Source organism: Sturnus vulgaris, chromosome 1, assembly GCF_052056855.1.
Source record: "Sturnus vulgaris isolate bStuVul1 chromosome 1, bStuVul1.hap1, whole genome shotgun sequence".
NCBI classification, from domain to species: domain Eukaryota; kingdom Metazoa; phylum Chordata; class Aves; order Passeriformes; family Sturnidae; genus Sturnus; species Sturnus vulgaris.
Window position 1 is genome coordinate 19,842,823 of NC_142243.1, and position 18,383 is coordinate 19,861,205.

General features: G+C 38.9%; 1 protein-coding gene across 4 annotated transcripts in view; it reads right to left on the reverse strand.

The window, feature by feature from the left end:
* CACNB2 (calcium voltage-gated channel auxiliary subunit beta 2) overlaps positions 1-18,383 on the reverse strand; it is a 241,380-nt gene that overhangs the window by 212,303 nt on the left and 10,694 nt on the right. For all 4 annotated transcript variants that reach the window (XM_014889579.2, XM_014889577.2, XM_014889576.2 and 1 more), the window contains exon 2: positions 18,197-18,289. In XM_014889579.2, the coding sequence (XP_014745065.1) occupies positions 18,197-18,289 (93 nt within the window). The remainder of the gene's footprint in view (positions 1-18,196; positions 18,290-18,383) is intronic.

The window sequence follows — 18,383 nt, forward strand, 5'->3', positions numbered from 1 at the left end:
CAAAAGTTCTTCTCATATTAGGACAGCTTCAATTTATCCATTATGGAGAGTGCTCAGCATTACACCTGGAAGTTGGCTATGTAGGTCAGCTTGCAATAGATACTCTCATTCCACCCAATCCCCCTGAAGATGACAGTAGCATACATAAACTTCTGCCTAGTTAAAGCAAAAAGGATTCCCATGACATGCACCACCTTTCTGGGGCTTGGCATATCCAACCTCTAGAAATAGCAGGCTGAATTCGTAAAATGCAAGCAAGTCTTCTCCAGTATAACTGAAAAACAGTGTGCCTATAATTGCTAACAAATACATTACTGCAATTGTAAAAAGGCCCCAGACCTTTAATCCACAGTTATCCCTTTGTTGTACCTGTCCAGTCCCAGGTTTACTGTCCTGTGTTGCTTCAGCAGGAGCAGATTCCTGCAAATCCTCAGGTTTAAGGTCTTGGATTTCTTCCACAGGAATTGTTTCCAGCTCACCCTTGGATCTAAGATTTAGAGTGTCCTCTACAACATCTGAAATATTTGATTCCTGCATCCTGTCCAGTGTTGGGCCCCCTGTCTCATCTCCAAGAGCAGATTCCATTGTCCACTCTGGTGTGGGGAAGGACAGAGTGCTCCTTGCAGAGGGAACCTGGTCATGATAGCATCAGCCCTCACAGGGAACGATTACAGACACCTGAACCCTGCTCCCAGCCAGTGAATAAAACAAGAAACACACCTGCTTATAAACAGTCCTGTTTTTAAATTGCCACTCTGAGCAATCCTTTACTCCGCTCATGAGCTGTATCTACTAAAGAATAGATTTCATTTTACTTGAAAGAATTATCTTAGAAGTGACTTATGGGCAAAAGATAGCACAGTGGATCCTCTTAGAAGAGAGCTCTAGGAATTACAGGATGAGACAGAGCCAAAACTGATACAAATTATTCAGGATAACTGAGCTTTCGTTCATTGATACTAGTGTGGTCCAAGGAGTCTTTTTGAGGCTTCCAGTAATCTCTAGAGTTCAAAACAACTCCAAAATGGGGACAGGAATAGACAAAGAAAGAAAATTCTACCACTGTGCAAGCATCCTCAAGAACACAGAGAGCAGACAGGAAGGAAACCACATCTCAGACTAGATGCAAAGAAGACACTTTTACCATGAGGGCAGTGGGACACTGGAAGAAGTTGCCCAGAGAGGTGGTAGATGCTCCACACCAGGAAACATTCAAGGCCAGGCTGGACATGGCTCTCAGCAACCTGATCCTGGTGAAGATGTCCCTGCTTATTGGGGTAGCACGCGATGATGTTCAAAGGTCCCTTCCTCCCAAACTATCATTATGATAAACTTCAAACTCTGTCCACTGTGGTGGGACTCACACACTGCTGGAGCTCTCAGGATCAAAGCTCAAGGAACATGAAGGAGAGTTACACAGTGGGAATTCCATTTAGTGGTACATCAAACAGGACATACTGTGGTAGGAATTTACTAACTAGAGTCATCTAGTTTAAGTAGAAGATAATGCAAGCTTCTGATAAGAAGATTACCTGTCAAATGCATGCAACCAAATGCATAGTACTAGAAAAGCTGAACGGAAAGGACAAATGGAAAAGCAAAGAACAAACCTGTCTACACCTTCAATCAATTTAATGCGTTTAATTAACATTTTTATAAACTAACAATTGCAATAAAAACATATTTGTTTACTTCCTTTTTAGGAAAAAGGTAATTCATTTTTTTGCTACATCTCTTAAGGTAAAAAGCATATAGCACATTATATATTAAAAACTTAAGTTACACAAACAAGGTTTCATTATGAAACCATTATGGCAACTTGATAATTGGTACAATCAATTATTAGTAACATTGCTAATACTGCTCAACTATTTTCCTGCGGGTTTATTCAGAAGAAGTAGTACTTTGTTCCTTATTAAACAATGCATGCAGACTAACAGTAAAACAATTTTTTAAAATTGCTTAGCATGCAAATGAAACAACAAGCTAATAGAGGTTAAATTTTAGTCAGTCCATGATTATTTTTTCAGGACAACATACAGGTCACATAGCCTTTCACAAATTGTCCAGACAGATATATGTTTTAGAATCTGTATCCAAAATATTAAGTAAGGTAATTATTTTAGATTACTCAGAGGAAAATACATGGATAATGAAAAGCAAAAATTCCACTTGGTCTCATAACAACAGTGGTATCAAAACACACTTTTGGTGATGCCTCCACTATCTAAAAGCAGACAACTAGCATGTTAACTTTTGACATTACTGAGAAAACTTAAAACTCCTCATCCTCTCATTATTTTATTCCATTACAGTTCATATTCAGTTTGGATTACTTTTGGAAATAAACATTCATAATTTAGAAAACAATGCACAGATTTCTGCATAATATTTTATATATAATGCACCTTGATCCCAGAAAAGAGAAAATTTAATTTTCTTACAAAATTTGGCATCCTTTCTTGTCAAGCAAAAACAAAGCCATAAATGTAAAAGCATCATGACCAGAACCAGTCTGTGTATCTAAAACTCCCACAAAAGTAAGAATAAAAATGAAATATGTTTAACTTTCACAAGCCTTTGGTAGTCTAGCATGGCAGCCAGCATCTTTACATAAGGGTGGAAAGTCCAAGTTATTCCACGGGTAGAAGAAATAAAGAAATAGCATAAGTGCTGTACAAGGAACAGAAAAAAGGCATGCCTCCAGAATTAAAAGTATACTAACTACTCAATGTCATCAATTTGATCAGTGTTTTGTGAATAGCTGTGTGTTATCAGATAAAGAAACGGATGACACAATGTGGTGTGGAGGCAGCAAGGGAAGGACTTGGAGCACAGCAACTGTGGAACAATGTATAAAGCTCAGATGTAGAACTGCTGGAGAGCACCAGTAGGGCAAACAGAATTTTTTTCCCAATGTTTTGAATAAATATATATGCAAAAAATTACTATAAAAAACTTAAATGCATACAATTTCAGGTTTTCTTCAGTAAATTATGGACACTTACTTTACTACTGTTCTTAACATAGTAGCTAAATTTTAAGTCTCAGGATAAAAAAATCAAATGCCAATGGCATAAAGTACTATGAAACAAAGCAGGGCTCAAAAAGAAAGATTAAGAGTAGGATGTACTAATTTACAAACCAGTGCCTCTACGTACAGCAGGACAGATGCTCACAGCCCACGCAGAACTGCAGCACTGGTCACTGCAAAGCACCAGCTGCCTCTGCTTCAAGGCAGCAAGAGCCTTTCCTCCAAGATACAGCCACTCTCACTTGTGTCTATTAAGTCTGAATTTCATCAGGATCAGGGGAAGTCACACTCACAAATACCAAAAGTTTGCAGTCTATGCAGTTTTCTCCCACAATTTCAGGTAATTACGTCCATACAATTTACCTGTTCCTCATTTACTCATTTATATTTCTCTGTCTTGAACCAAGACATGTTAAAACACCACTTACTAGACTGAATTGCATGTAGGTATACTCTCCAACCTAAACTGGATGTCAAAATCTCAGATTATAGAAAGTTAAAGAAATATTTCTTAAATTGGAGTTTCTGTGCCTAGTTTGTACTTGCAATAAACAGAAAGTTCCTGGAATGCATTACAACATTGAACAGAGCAGATGTCGTTTACATGAGTCAAAAAAAAGTAATCACTGCAACTCATGGACTATTGTCCTTCAGAAAATGGGGGTTAAATTCACACATCAGGTGCCCACCAGTCTTCCCACAATCCAGGGCAAGAGAACTATTTTTATGCCCTCCAGACAAAAAGGAAATAAAGTACTCACACACACACACATCCTATGGATAACTTTAAAAAAAGTGAAGCAAAGCTTCACTCACATGTGCAATTCATCATGCTGTCTTCTTACAGCATTAAAAAAATTACAGCCAGGGAGTCTGACTTCAGTTAAGAACTATCCATACATTTTACCACATTCAGAATTTTTATCCTAAGTATATTACCATAACAACTTTACTACACCAAAACTGTTACTCCCAGAAGAAACAAAAACGCTGCAAACTCTGGCACTTATCCTGAAGGATATTACAGCAAACACCAAGCTTTTGCTCCAGACAGGAGATGTTCAAGCTCGCATGGAGTTGTGCTGCCCAGATTCCAGAAAGTAGGTGTAAAACTGACCTAGTGCTACTGTCTTTGAAATGAGAGGTTGAAGACTGACTGTGATCAAGTGTTTTCCAGTGCTCTCTCCACGGGTTTTGTTTCCTGCTTTTTTGCTTTACACACATTCCATTACAATTAATATTGGGAATGATTGTTTGCCACGTCAAATATTATTTTCAGTTTCTCCTTACTTTCAAAACTTTTTATATGCAAAAATGGATTGTAGGGACCTTTCATTAGCTCTTTTGGTGTTGGGCTTTTCTGTTGGGAGGGGGAGGGAAGCAGGGAAGACATGAGACACTATATTCCAATACAAACTAAAAACAAATAGTGAAACAAGAAGATAATCAACTTAGTTCTAAAAATTTTTAAAGTAGCTCACTTAGCTATGTTCTTCATTAAAAAATTTGTCTAAATGAGAATCATAAAACTAAAGGGGAGCAAAGATGCATAAGGGTTTCCTCTTGTTGTTATTATTATGCTGTCACATTATGGACTGCCATCACATAAAACAAGAGCTTTACAATAGTTTAAAATCCAATCTCTTGGTCAATCAGGTGGTTGTCATCAATCTATTAGATTTATATTGAAAAAGGAAAAAAAATGAAATTGTTCAGAAAAGCTTCAAGGTTGATACAAATGACAATGAATCATATGACTAACAGAATGAAATTGAAGCCTCTTAAAACTCCTGATCCAGTTCTCCCTGGGGTCTGAGTTCCAAGGCATCATTTTCTTGGTTTCTGTAAAGAACTCCTTGTGTTTTATTATTTGCTAGAAAATTACACCTAGGATGGTTTCATGCAGACCAGAGTACTATTCCATAGAGTAAAAGTTACCATGCACCATCTGAACAATGGGCTTTTTCAGTGTAATGTTTCTCAGGAATTACAGTATTAGATTAATGAGATGTGTAAATTTTTTATCAACTCAGTCTCCAAAGCAATGAGTCACTCCTAAATGCAGAACAGCAATAAAATTAAAAACAGCTTATGTGCTGCTGTATTCTACACCCCACAGGTATTAGAACATATGATTAGAATAGATGCAAAAGGTGTCCATTGAAATAAGATGTACAGACACAGAAAACACTGTATGTGTTTTGCTGAATGTGTGCTGAATCTGTGCTCAATAGCTACACTGGTGCTGTCAATGTTAAACACCTTCAGAAACATCAGCCAAGAAGAAAGCCTGAGCATCAGACACAGGTATGAGCAGAAGAGACCATTCACAGCAACCAACCACAGGCAGTTAATGCTCCCCCAGCACTCAGTGGGACTACAATTCCTTCTTCTGGAGACTGTTTCAGAGTACAAGACTAATTAAGGCAATACAAATCAACTTCTGGAAGAGATGGTCTGTCTCCATAACCATCAAGCACACACAATAATGCTGCTAGCTTGGGTGAGAGTGAAAAAGTACTTTCCTCCCTGCCTAATGCCAACAGCATCCACTGGAAGCAACCTAAATGAGCTAAGCAACAGAGACTATGTACCAGGTTCTCCTCTTCTCCTAAGAAAATCAGGATAAAAGGAAAAAAAGGATTCTAAAATAGAACAGTTCAAATTGTACCCTATCTTCTCATGAAAAAAACAGACAAGTTTGCAAAGTGGATAGTAATTAATAGATACTCTCTTAAATGGCAGTGATACACCATATAAGGAGCAAACAACATTTAGCCAAATGCCTCAGTCACCCTCATTTAGGGTGCCTAGAGACCTAACAAACAACAGACTGCTAGCAATCTGATAAATTGGTTCTATTCCGAAATCCCTAGAATACTCTATACAGCAGCAAATGGGTCCTGTAAAATGTCTGTAGCCACAGTGGGAAAATTTCCCTTTGTTTACCCTGGTATTCTGGGTTTTCTGCTTACAAAGACTGGGAATTCTTCTCTGTGATGACACATTACCTTAATTTCCATTTCTGTCTGCTTCCTGACCTATCTCATACTTGACACCTGCTGATATCATGATTTCCAGTATAGTTTTTGTCAAAACATTCATTGGAGACAGGATTTGAAGTCTCCTGCTAGCAGCTGAGGACATCCATGCCAACAAGACAGGTGTCAGCATGTGGGAGAAATGTCCAGCAGTCACAGGGAGAAAATGGTCCAGCCATTGTACAAACTCAGAAACTTCTGGAACACACAGCAGGTTGGGCCTCCTTGCAAACTGCTTCACTTCCAAGGAAACTACAATGTAGGGCTGAGGAAAAAGGCAATGGTGTTTACATGCATCTCTGCTTGCCATGCTGCACAAGGGGTGTGCTCCCAACCCAGGGGCTTCCCACAGTGTGGGCAAAACCAGAGGGACTAAGGCATCCAAGTCTGAGGGCTTTTGGCATGATAAGGACTTCAACCACACTCTTCAGCCAGGGGCTGTCCTGTGTACAGTAAAAATCCACAGGACCATTGCTACAGTCCTCTGAGGCTGCATGCAGCACATGACCCAAAGCAGCACTCAAGCAACACCAGCTGGGGCTGAGAGGGCACCTGCTGGGACCAAGCATCCAAATCGCTCCCCTGGCCACCAGCTGAGCAGCCTGTGCAGCCTCACTGGCCCAGCAAAGCAGCACCAGCACAGCTTGGGAGCCACAGCACTGGCAAATGACTCCCCAGCAGCTCGCCCTCGTGTCTCAGGCAGTCTCCTTGTCCCCGTGGCTGACAACATTCCTGCCAAACAAGTGCAAAGCAATGGCAAGCACTTCCTCAAGTTGGCAGAGATGGGGTTCATACACATTTCAGATTTTCATAGGGCTCTGGTTTGGGGATAACTTATGTAATAAAACTGATGATGCATTTTCAGGTAGATCCTGTCTTCCTGGAAATATAAGGGAAATTGTATTTCCAACTCTTGAATGACCACTAAAATACCACTTTTTCAGAAAAATTTATTTATTTTGAAAGGAAAGTCCATTAGTACAAATAAGACCAAGTTAAGGTCCTGCAACACAGCTGGCACTACCACACTGGTAAGACCTTTCAAAAAGCCTTAAAGCTAGCTCTCTAGCTAGCAGAGAAAAATCCCTGAGTAGTACTCAGAGTAAGCAGAGGTAAATTTTTGTCAGATTAACTGTAAGTTGCAGCTGCTTGACTTCTAGCACGTGTTCTGAAAAACCATGAATAATGCCAGTCTTATAAATACAGTGAACTTTCCTAACGTGAAAAATAAAATCTTATGTATGCTGCCAAGAAAGTCTGCCTAGAAACTTTCTGTTTAAATTTTTTACAACCTAAGAATAAGATTTCCCCCAAGTCCATCTACCAAATATTCAGGCAGTAAGAGGAGGTCATTCAACGTCTAAATCAAGGACTCTTCTTGTTGGATGCATAAATTGATCCAGAATTTTAAGCTGACTGACTACAAATTTTCCAAAGGGGGAAAATTAAAACTGTAATGGAAACAGCAGAGATCCTAATTTCATCTGGGCAAGGTCTGTCTTTACTTGCAAACAGACTGCAGAACCAACAGCACTGGCAAGCCTAAACAGGTTAGTACTTTACAGCACAAAAATTAGAAAAACAGAAAAGATCAATGCCACCCTCGGAACAATATGCTGCAGTCTTTAGTCAGAAGCACAGTACAAGGAGATTCATTACAGAGCAACCCCTAGGGAACCATCAGAGAAGACAGACTCCAGAACTGAGGCTGGGATTTCTGTTTTGCAGCGTTGATAAAAAAACAAATGATGCACACATCTCCTAAAATCATAACATTGTATGCTTGTTCCCATGGATGAACCTCCTCTCTTTTATTTAATGAAGCAAACACTGCAACAGTGGGTTTCATTATTATTTCATCTCTTCGTTTCCCCTGGCTATTAGTAACTCCTAGCTAAATGTAAGCCACCCACAAGTGCTTTGCCACATCAACAATCAACCACGGCTACAGTTACAAGCAGGAGACTTAGTATCAAAAATACACATTATCCCGTGGCTTTGGGCTCCCTTTACCCTTCCAAAAATTTAAGAACTAATAGGACATTCTCCAAATGATACACATTTGATGCATGCTGGAAATTAACCCTAGGTTTAGCTGAACTTGCTTTGAGAGAAAATACAGGGTGTAGGATAACACAGACAGTGTGACATCACATGTCACAGGAGACCAAAGGATTCTCTGAGTACCGTGTAAGGACTGAGCTGATGGAATGAACTTTGCCACACCAGAAAGCAGATTTCTGATAGGAGGAATACCAGATTAAATCCCAAATTCTGTGTTAAACAGGATTCTGCCACTTTTTGTCTGTTAGGCATATTACAGCACCAAATTAAGTAAATTGTGAGCTGAACTCTGAGTAAGAAAATTTTCAAGAAAGATAAAATGTGATACTCCTGTGTAGTTCAATCAACCAGGAATCTTTCTAAAATAAATAAATATCCTATGGAGGCTGAGACTGTGCAAAAAAATTCAAGTATTGTTCTGAGTAGCTCTTGTTTATGAGCAGTGAATCAGTAAGACTAGAAAAAATCTTCAACCTTCCAGAGTTAAGTTATTTCCATAAAAAAAAAGCACACGGCACACTGCCAATTCTTCCAGACTATCTCCAATGAATCACTGCTTCTTGGGCCTCCAAATGATGCTGTCTCTCTTTCACTTGGCTGTGCCATCTCATTCCAAGGCTTTATCTCAACACCACACTTTATTATCACACTTATTTATTGTGTAAAGTGTTGACTAATTTTCTACATTCAGATTTCAAAGCATAGTAACAGTATAATTATTAAAATCTACTGATGTGTTTTCATTTCTTTGCCATGTCTGTAACAGCATTTTAAATACTGTTCACATTTCTCAGATAATAACAGGAACATGAAGATTTATACATTTTAACCTTTAATATCTTCAAACTGCTTATGGAGTTTGAGCACCCATTATTTTTCCTAAGCATGGGAAATTTTGCTTTAACATTATTTCAGCATTTTATTTAACAATACCAGCATCTTAGGAAAGCACCTTATTTCGATTTCAGTTTAGATGGCAGATGATGGATAAATTGTAGCTACTCTTGAAAAGAAACGTGTAAAACCAACCAACTTCTGATTAAACTCTATTACTAACTCTGGCAATTTTCTCAGCAATTATTTCAAGGACAAGGCTGAAATAGTCTTTAATCTTTTCTTATTATAAACAAACATTTCCTTGACACATTACTGTTTTCAAAAGGATTCCTAAAATATAAATAAGGTCAAAGAAGTTGGACAAAGAGTGATTGATTTTTCAGAGAACTACACATGCAATAACATGTTTTTAGAAAAGTAGCAAGGGGAGATTACTGAACATATGCTGTACTTTCCACCCTTTGTAGGAAAAATAAACCCAGCTAGCTATGCTTCACTGTTTCTACAGGAACTATGATGTCTGCCTTCAGCTCAGGCCCTGCAAAAGCAGGATCTGATAAGGACATTTTTGAGATCCATCTGATCAACCATGGCTTACAGTTGTATTTCTAATTTAAAAGACACACCAATTAAATGCAAGATGGAATAAAAGAGAAGGCTATTTCTCATCCTGCAACAGACTCCTCAGTCTCAAACTGCAAAACAACTGAAAACTTGAAAACAGCAGTGAACACAATAAGGAGGAAGAATATCAAAGGCATATATAAATGTGTTTTTCATTTTTCACTTCATCTTTCCTGTGCCTTTTTCACTTCATCCATCGTCCCTTTTTCAGCTCCCCACCTGTCTGCAGGAATCACTTCTCTTTCCTATCCAAGACCTGACTATCCTATTAGTCAACCATATGATTAAAACCATTTAACACTTAAGGGACTAAAAGTTTATATGGTGCTAAGAAATAACACTGCACATCTCAAGAGCATTATTAATTACTTACTTTCTTTGGCAAAGGAAAAAGAATTCATGTATTCTACAATATCAGATTTTAAGGGACTGTTTTTATACACCTAGGTTTGCTTCACATCCTACTCTTTTTCAGGCCAGTCATATTCGGGAACTAAAATATTATGTGACCATCAGTGGAAACAACTCACTAAATTGTGCTGACATGGATGCCACTCCACAATTTGATTAAAAAAAATATTGTAAATTCCTGAGACGATTTACAGTTAATTTTAAAAGTATTGGAGCATAAATCTTTTCATTGAATCTAGTATTCCAGCGAAGTCTGAGTGAGATCACACAAAAAAGCAACATTCAAGTCTACAGTAACATATAATCAGCACTGGAAATACGGTCTAAACACATAGCCCAGGAGAAGACAATTCTCTCCTGCAACTGCCCATAAAACTGGCAATTTTGTGACTAACTGAAGAGAAATAGCACATATATTTTGCAGTGTATCTATTTAGTGAGGGACGAACTGAGCACTCCTGAGTTTAAGCAGGAATGTACTAGTGGAGTACTGTGAAAGACAAAAGATCCAGTAAATCCTCCTGGATAGTTGCAAAGGATCTTTCTTTACTCCCTGAGCCCTGCCAGTGACTGGGAGCAGCTCATCTTCACGATGGGGAGAAATTGAAGCAGCTTGCTGCACATTGGCCACCCAGCAGTTATTTTTCTATGAATGTGCTTGCATTTTGGAGCAGAAGATGACATTTGCTTTATGGAGGATCAAACTGTTCCCTTGTGTTAGGCATTCGGTCCCAATCAAAACCACGCAGCGTAAATGCAAACCCTGAAAATCAATGCAATATTGAAAACTACAAAAACACCTCAGGAACTAAGCAATTGTTTACAACGTGCTTCCATGTAATTATAAACTGAATTTTGCAAGTGACTTAAAATATGTTATTTCTAAAAAGAACCCCCATATTGTAAGGCCTTGTTAAAAAAATTTCTAACTAGATAGGTCTGTAAGTAAAAGTTACAAAAATATACTGCATTTATCTTCATAAAACATTTTTACAGTCTCTGCATTAGCTATAATATATGCACTAAAAGCCTTCTTCCATTGCAGATACTTTGTATGTCTGTACTTACTATAACTAGAAGACATCTATGATAGCTTATAACAAACCTTGCACCTCACCACAAATTAATAGACAATGCTGCACAAAGAACTGGAAACCACACTGAATTTTCTGGGAGAAGCAGGGGGCAAAATAAAACAAAACACTTGATTCTCACTCAATCCTATTCCTAATTTTGATCTTAACTTTTTACAGCTGCATAGTTTTTCCTTGGTGCTCCTGCTATACCCCACATAAAAGAGCAGCAAATACAGGCAAGGAGGTTCCCAGCACAGCTGTAAGGCTTTTGAGAGGTTCAGCTCTTGCAAGCCCACTCTGATTAGAAACTGAAAGATGGAAACAGTCACGGAGCAATCACCAGCCATAAAGATATTTGGCCAAAGAGAAAGGCTTAAGCCTAACCCAGTTTAGGCCTTCTGCTCATTCCATATGTCATCCACTATGATGGAAGAGTCTCCAACTGTATCTTTACCAAAAATCCTTCACCAGTTTAATGCTTAAAAACTCCTCAAACCTCTGTCTGCCCAAAATGAGCCACTGGAAAGCCCCATTCCTCCTCTCCCTTACAGAACCAGAGAAGCACATAGCCAGCAGCAACGGGAATGCCAAAGAAGGAGGTTCAAGAGCTGCCCCTCCCCAGGGATGCCACCCACCCCCCTTCAGAGCTTGCATCTCCCCTGTTCTCTCACAGCAGCCACGGATCCTCTCAGACACCTCTCAGCACCCACCCACCACGTTAGCAAGCCCAAAGCAATGCTGGCAATCATCTCAGCAGACATCAGGTGTGAGCCCCACCTTCAAAATTTCCACTGCTGCTTGGAAAAGGACGTGTTGACTGCAGCTCATGCAGAGTAAGATCAAACATGTACACCCATTCACAGCTATAGAGAGAGCTCCTACCCTTCTGTTTTTATAAAGCATTTCATTTAGCTGCTCTCCCCCCCGGTAATTTTCTCTTACCCTGCTACAAGAAGCATAAACGGACGTGTAAGAAGAGCATTAAGATGTTTTGCCTGTTTGTTTTGGTTAGAGGGTGTGTGGGGTTTTTTTAAACACATGGCAACATTTTGATTTCTATTCTTAGAAACCATTTGAGGCAAAAAAGGGCCCATGAAAGAATTGAAGTCCACAAATGAACTTCCTTTCTGCCAGCTTTTTCTCAGCCATCTCCCCTCCAGTCATGCCTGCCAAAATCCCGTGCTTTATAGGGGCATCTGTTCTATTCTCTCCAGGCCAAAAAAGGAGACTTTTCAAACTCTTACTACAGCCGAGGAAATCTATAGCTCAATGAGCCTAATGTGATTTTTCCCTCCATGTCTGCAGCTCCACAAGTACCATCAGAAGGGAAAATCCCTTTCTCCCCCGTCCCTTCCTCCAGCCCCACTCTCCCAATCCAGGCCTCTTCTAAAAGCTGTCCTCCTCCCACTCCCCATCCAACTGCTTTTTACCACATGACTGAGGAACTGAGAACGATTTACTTATTCATTTATGAGCCATAAATGAAACTCTACATCAACAGCTGAACTGACATTTTCTTATGAATCTCTGCACTGCTCTAAGCTCTTCACCCCACTGTGAACTTGGTGTACTTCATACAACAAGAAGTACATAAAAAACAGTTGCTTTCCCATGCTAGTACTACTCCTAGAGTAGTATCACAACAAAGGCAGTCTCAGTGGATTTGGCTAAAAACTGATTTACATTGCTCAATACAAACAGCAGGTCACCCTGAAATCCTGCCTGCCCAGGATTTAAAGTCACACACTGGCTAACACCAGAACAGGGCAGTACAGACATCACACTCCCTATGCCAACCTCACTTTAAGTTTGCTTTATCCAAGTGCTATGTATTCCTTTCAATAACTTACAATTTATGGTGAATAACATAAGGCACCACAATTCTATCAATTCTCCACAAAGTAACAGTTTTAATGTGTTTGAAATAAGCAGACTTTCTAGAATTTATCACTTGTGTAAGGCTTCAATGCAACCACAATAGTAAGCACAGGCCACAAGCATCACCGCTGTGGCTTTCAGTGAAATGTGCAGAAAGAGACCAGAAAAAATCTAACAAAACAACCTCAGACATTTGCATCAGAAATAGGAGATGAGAAAATTAACCTGAGCAGTAGGTATATATTTTTATGTATTACAATCAGTATTTGCACAATACCTCTAAAAGTGCTTCACATACCTCCTTTTTTAATGGATAAAAGCTAATGGCAAGTCTGCAATGCTCCTTTTTTCTCTACAAGCAAAATATGTCTCATAATTTGAGGCACACAAAGGATGTAAGAATATTTTAATTGGCAAATGAGCCATATTTGTAATTATTTATTCAGATTTTCTGGCTAGCCACAATGTTGTTCACATATAGTCTTTAAGAAGAAAGAATAGTCCTAGCAGGTTAAATACAGGCAGGTTTTCAGCCTAAGATTGTTAGTACTGGGCATGAAGACCAAAGCTAATATCTGTGCCCACTCTACAGCAGCTCTTTGTGGCTCAGCCTGTAAATGCACAGCCTCACTGAATACGTAAGCTCTTCCTCTCATAAAAACGAAAAAAAAATTAAAAATCAAAGCTGAGCTCTACATCTGGAAGAAAAAAGGCAATTAAAACAAGAGGAATACATTTCTGACATGGCCCAGTTCTCTGGTGAAATCAAGATTAAGAGGCATGTTTATGAGCAAAACTAAGTCAATATTTTCAAATTGGTTTTTAGAGCAAATCTTAGTTTTACCATTCATAAAATTCAATAGGTAATTACACAGCTAGGCAAACGTCCTTAGAGGAAAGCAGAAGAATAATTAATTCCCTACATAATTATTTATAGCTGTGTTTTTGAGTGAGCACAGTATAACAGGCATCAAGCCAATATTTAAAGGAGAAAAAACAGATTTGTAAAACCTTAAATATTTCTGTAAGCCAGTCTATAGACAACAGCCTATTTCACAATCTAATCTGCCTTTGCAATACATAAAAATCCCAACAACTTAGACTGCCTCTCTGATTAATCATTACGATTTAAAATAAAACCTTGACAAAGATGGGTCCAGCAGCACAACCACAAAATATGTAATGCTATCAGAACATGCAATTTGCTTAAAATAATGTTCCTGGGAAGTGCCACAGTGACGTGTGCAAAACATTTGTCTGATCTGTATTTTGAAGAAACCCTTGGGAACAAAATCATTACCAAGCATCAGTCAAAATGGCAACAACTACAGATCAAATCCAATTCAGTCTTTCATAACTAACCCTAAGAACAAGCTGCTTATCACTCCAAAGCTCAAAAAAGATGATGAAAACTATATAACACAATGTCCTTTAGTTCCCTAAAGACAACTGATTACATTTAGTTAGGAGCTGATTGGTGTGCAATGATGCTTCTGCTTTCCAAATACACAGCTTAATTGCCAATACAACTTCACAAGATAGCAGAGAGGAAAAAATTTTCATCTCCTGTTATTGAAAAGACAAGCAGTAGTTGCTAGCAATAAAAAGAAGGCCTAATTGTTGTTATTTTTTTAAGCTCAAATATCATCAATAACATGCTGGAGACAAAACTAAACAAACATTATTTGTAACAAACAACTAGAACATGATCCAAACACTTCTCTAAAATCTCAAAGGTTTTATAGTGTCACAACTAAAAATTATAATAAAAATCTGTATCAACACATAAAATTCACAGAACAAAGGAGCTCTAACTGGACTGAAAAGAATGGGGGGTTAATTTGTATATTACATACAGATGCTCTTGCTTCAGTTTAAGTCTTCTTTTATACACATCAGAAACAATACTGGATAGATTGCTCTGCTCTACTTCAGCACGCCACAAAACAGATTTAAATGGAAAAGATCATTGCACACAGGGCTGTGCAGAGGACATTTCATTCTTCTTATACAACAGCAGGAGTTTTCAAGCAATTTGAATGCTACTTAGTTTCATTTGAAGGCGAGAGTACAAAGTTGGCATTATTTTTATTACTGTAGCATGTGGTATGCCTAGCAGGGAAGTTGCTGGGTATATATTGGAGCAAGAGGGGCATATGTCCTTAAGGAAATACTAAAACCCAGACAATAAAGTTTTATCAACATTAACAATAAAGTCCCTCCCTCCGGCAGCAGCTTTAACTTAAATGCCCAGCAGCTCTGTGGATTCAAAAGACTGAACCCTATGTCCTTGCTCTTGCCAAATACCTCAATTGCCTTCAATGTGCATAACATTTCCTTAGGACTAGATTCATTTTTCTTCCTTTATCCAGCCAAAATACATTTCTGTGTTAGGAACTACCACTTTCCATCAGTGCTTATGACAAGAACCTGTACACCTCTCACAGCTCCCCCAGCTAAATATGACACAAAAGCACTTTCCAAACATTCTTTATTCTTTATAAGGAATGCAGACAGATCCTAATGAAAAACTTTCAGGAGAACCCCAGCATTCTTTCTTCAGTGCAGAGTACTCCTTCTTCAGTGTAGAGATGCACATAAAAGTTGCAGAAGTTAAAAAGTAAACAGGAAAGGAAACAGGAACTGAGGGAGGGAAAGGAGGTTGGAGAAACTAAAGGCAGCTATAGGCAACATAAGCATTGCTGAAACAAACAGGTTGTGTGTATCCCATGTCTACATCAAAACTCCCATTAAACAACTCCACAAATTCATTTTTAAGCAAGAACTTATTTCCTAGTTTTAAGAGAGTACTAAAATAAAATAACAGGAAATGAACAGTACATCATTGACTCTATAAGGTTTAAACTCATTTGTCTGCCCTGCTTTTCAGCAATTTTCATCCATCTTGGAGAAATACAAAATTAATGGATTTTTTTTCCCTGCAAGTAAATGGTTATTGCAAAACAATTATGTTCATTTATACCATGTAAAATACCCTGCAAGATAGCTGGAGATAAACAATATGTAGACCATGAGAGTTTCTGGGAAGAGCACAACAGCTGAGCCAGCAGAAAACTCTGCCCCCATTCTGTTTAATATCTGGAACACTGGGCACCCTGGTCATGTTGGTGGCAATTCTTCCTCAGTGCAAGAGAAACCAGGCTGTCCCTAGAGAAGAACCAGAGCAGGAAAACCTGCTGAAGATGGAATCCAAGCTCTGACATAAATGCCTCAGCAGTAACTGTGAAGAGGCATTTCTCTCATACATCTGCTAGAACTTGAACAGCTCTGCCTGTATATAACTTGCTAGGAATGTTTTGTGGGGATTTTTTTTTTAAATTTACTCTGGACTATTTCACATATATTTATTCATTAATTGATTTATCCCTTAACATTCTTTCAGTGACCATATAATTTCAAAACTGAGTTTAGTTTCAGCAATCTGTGAAAGCTCTGATTTTTCACAGAAGCCTATTCACCATCCAGTCATTTGTATTACATCACTTGAGTAACTACTAAATTTTATTTCAGGGAAATATATAAATCTCTTCTGTAAAAATCTACATTTGAAGTCACATTCCCTTTAAACCCCTTGGAAAGATATAGACACACTTAGTCTACAGCTCACCAAACCTGCTTTCTATGCTAGTTTTGGAGATTTGATAAACCATGCCTCCCACTCTGTGATCTCCAGTGACTACAGGAGCCCACCTATCATCCCTACTTGGTTTGATGATCCACCTCCTTGTGGATCCTCTTTGTCCTGCTCCTCACCATGACAAGAGGAGCAAGAGGAGATACTTGAGACCAACTTCAGGTTTCATTTAGGTAAACAAGAAAGGCAAAGAAGCATGTGCAGCTGGTGTAAAATAAACATTCATACTCTGCTAAAAATGTTCCAGGCTGAATTGAGCATCCACAAGGAGCTAAGGAAAACAGCAACACAGAATTCCTTACAAAGATTCCTTGGAACTGGGAGATCCTGTTGGTACTCTCAAACACTATTTTGACTCACAGTATTTTAAGATAGGACAAAATGTCCCAAACAAGTAATTCCCTAGATCCAGGGTTTCCACCTTGATATAGTTTATTTCCACAGAAAACTCCCATGATCAATTAATATTTCATGTCTATGTCTTACAGACACTGAAATGCAACGAGGGCGTGACTTTAACAAATACACAGCCTGCCACAAAACCGACCAATACAATTACAGCAGGACAAAGTGAAAGAATTTTGTGAACAGAAGATGTGTACTGACACAATGAATGTAACATCAATGGAGTTATTAAATAATTTGGGATGAAGGAACATGCAAAACAAGCCAGTAGAGAAGGTGTGATGCCTGCTTATGGTAAAAAAAACCCTCAAAACTCTGCTATGAAAGTTCCCAAATTCCAGAACCTCGCTGAAAAAGATGGGAAAGTCTGCACTGAAGATACCAGGACTTGAATCAGCTGGGCATGAAGAACTGTTTCAAACTGCACAGGCTCAGTCACTGTGGTGTTCTGGGTACCAATCTGCTCATTGGCACACACCCTCCTTCCCCACAAGCACAACCTCAGTAGCACCCGAGCCACCCTGGGCTCTGGATACACTTCCAGATACCTTTTGTTGGCCAGCATGAGCTGTCCTGCAAGCACCCACACTGGTCTGGGATCCCCACCAGGCTCCACCAGGATCTCCCTTTGAAGGAGACAGACACTGGGGCATGGAAGCCTACAACACCATCCCATCTTCTCCAGGCTCCTTCCAGCATTAGTGCAATGGGGACAAATGCTGCCAGGGATTTCCCCTCCAACCCATGCCTTAAAATAACCTTGGGATGTGGGAGGAAAGGATCTAGGTTAACACTGCCTCATGCAGCACTATTTTAAGCAGGAAAATCCTGAGGACTGGTAGGGTTTTAATTCTTTCTTCCCAATGTTGACACTTTAGACACTTCCATCAGACTTTGCCTCCTCCTCCAGCTTTAATCACCTGATAGCATTAGAGTAACAAAAATAAGGATAACTACTATACATGGAAATGAATGAGAAATGAAAAAGTATTTTTATACCAAGACCAAAACAATAGCAACCAAATATTTTTCATTGTGCCAGAAGAGACTTCTGCTATTTCTCAGACTATAGCATCACTCTGAGTTGACAACTTGAAAAAAAAATTAAAATTATATTTTGAACATTTACAACAGCAAGCCATCCACTCTTTCAGAAGTTGAAAACCCATACCTGGCGTACAAAACTGTTGGAGGTAGTGTCAGAAGATGTACTCCCATCTGACCCTTTAAATCGGTTTTTTCTTCTTGCCCCTTTACCATAAGACTGTTAAAAAAAACAAACAAAAAACAAAACACAGATTAGAGAAACATCATTACAGCATTAGTTTGTGTTGCACAGAAAGCTTCCAGTGTCTCCT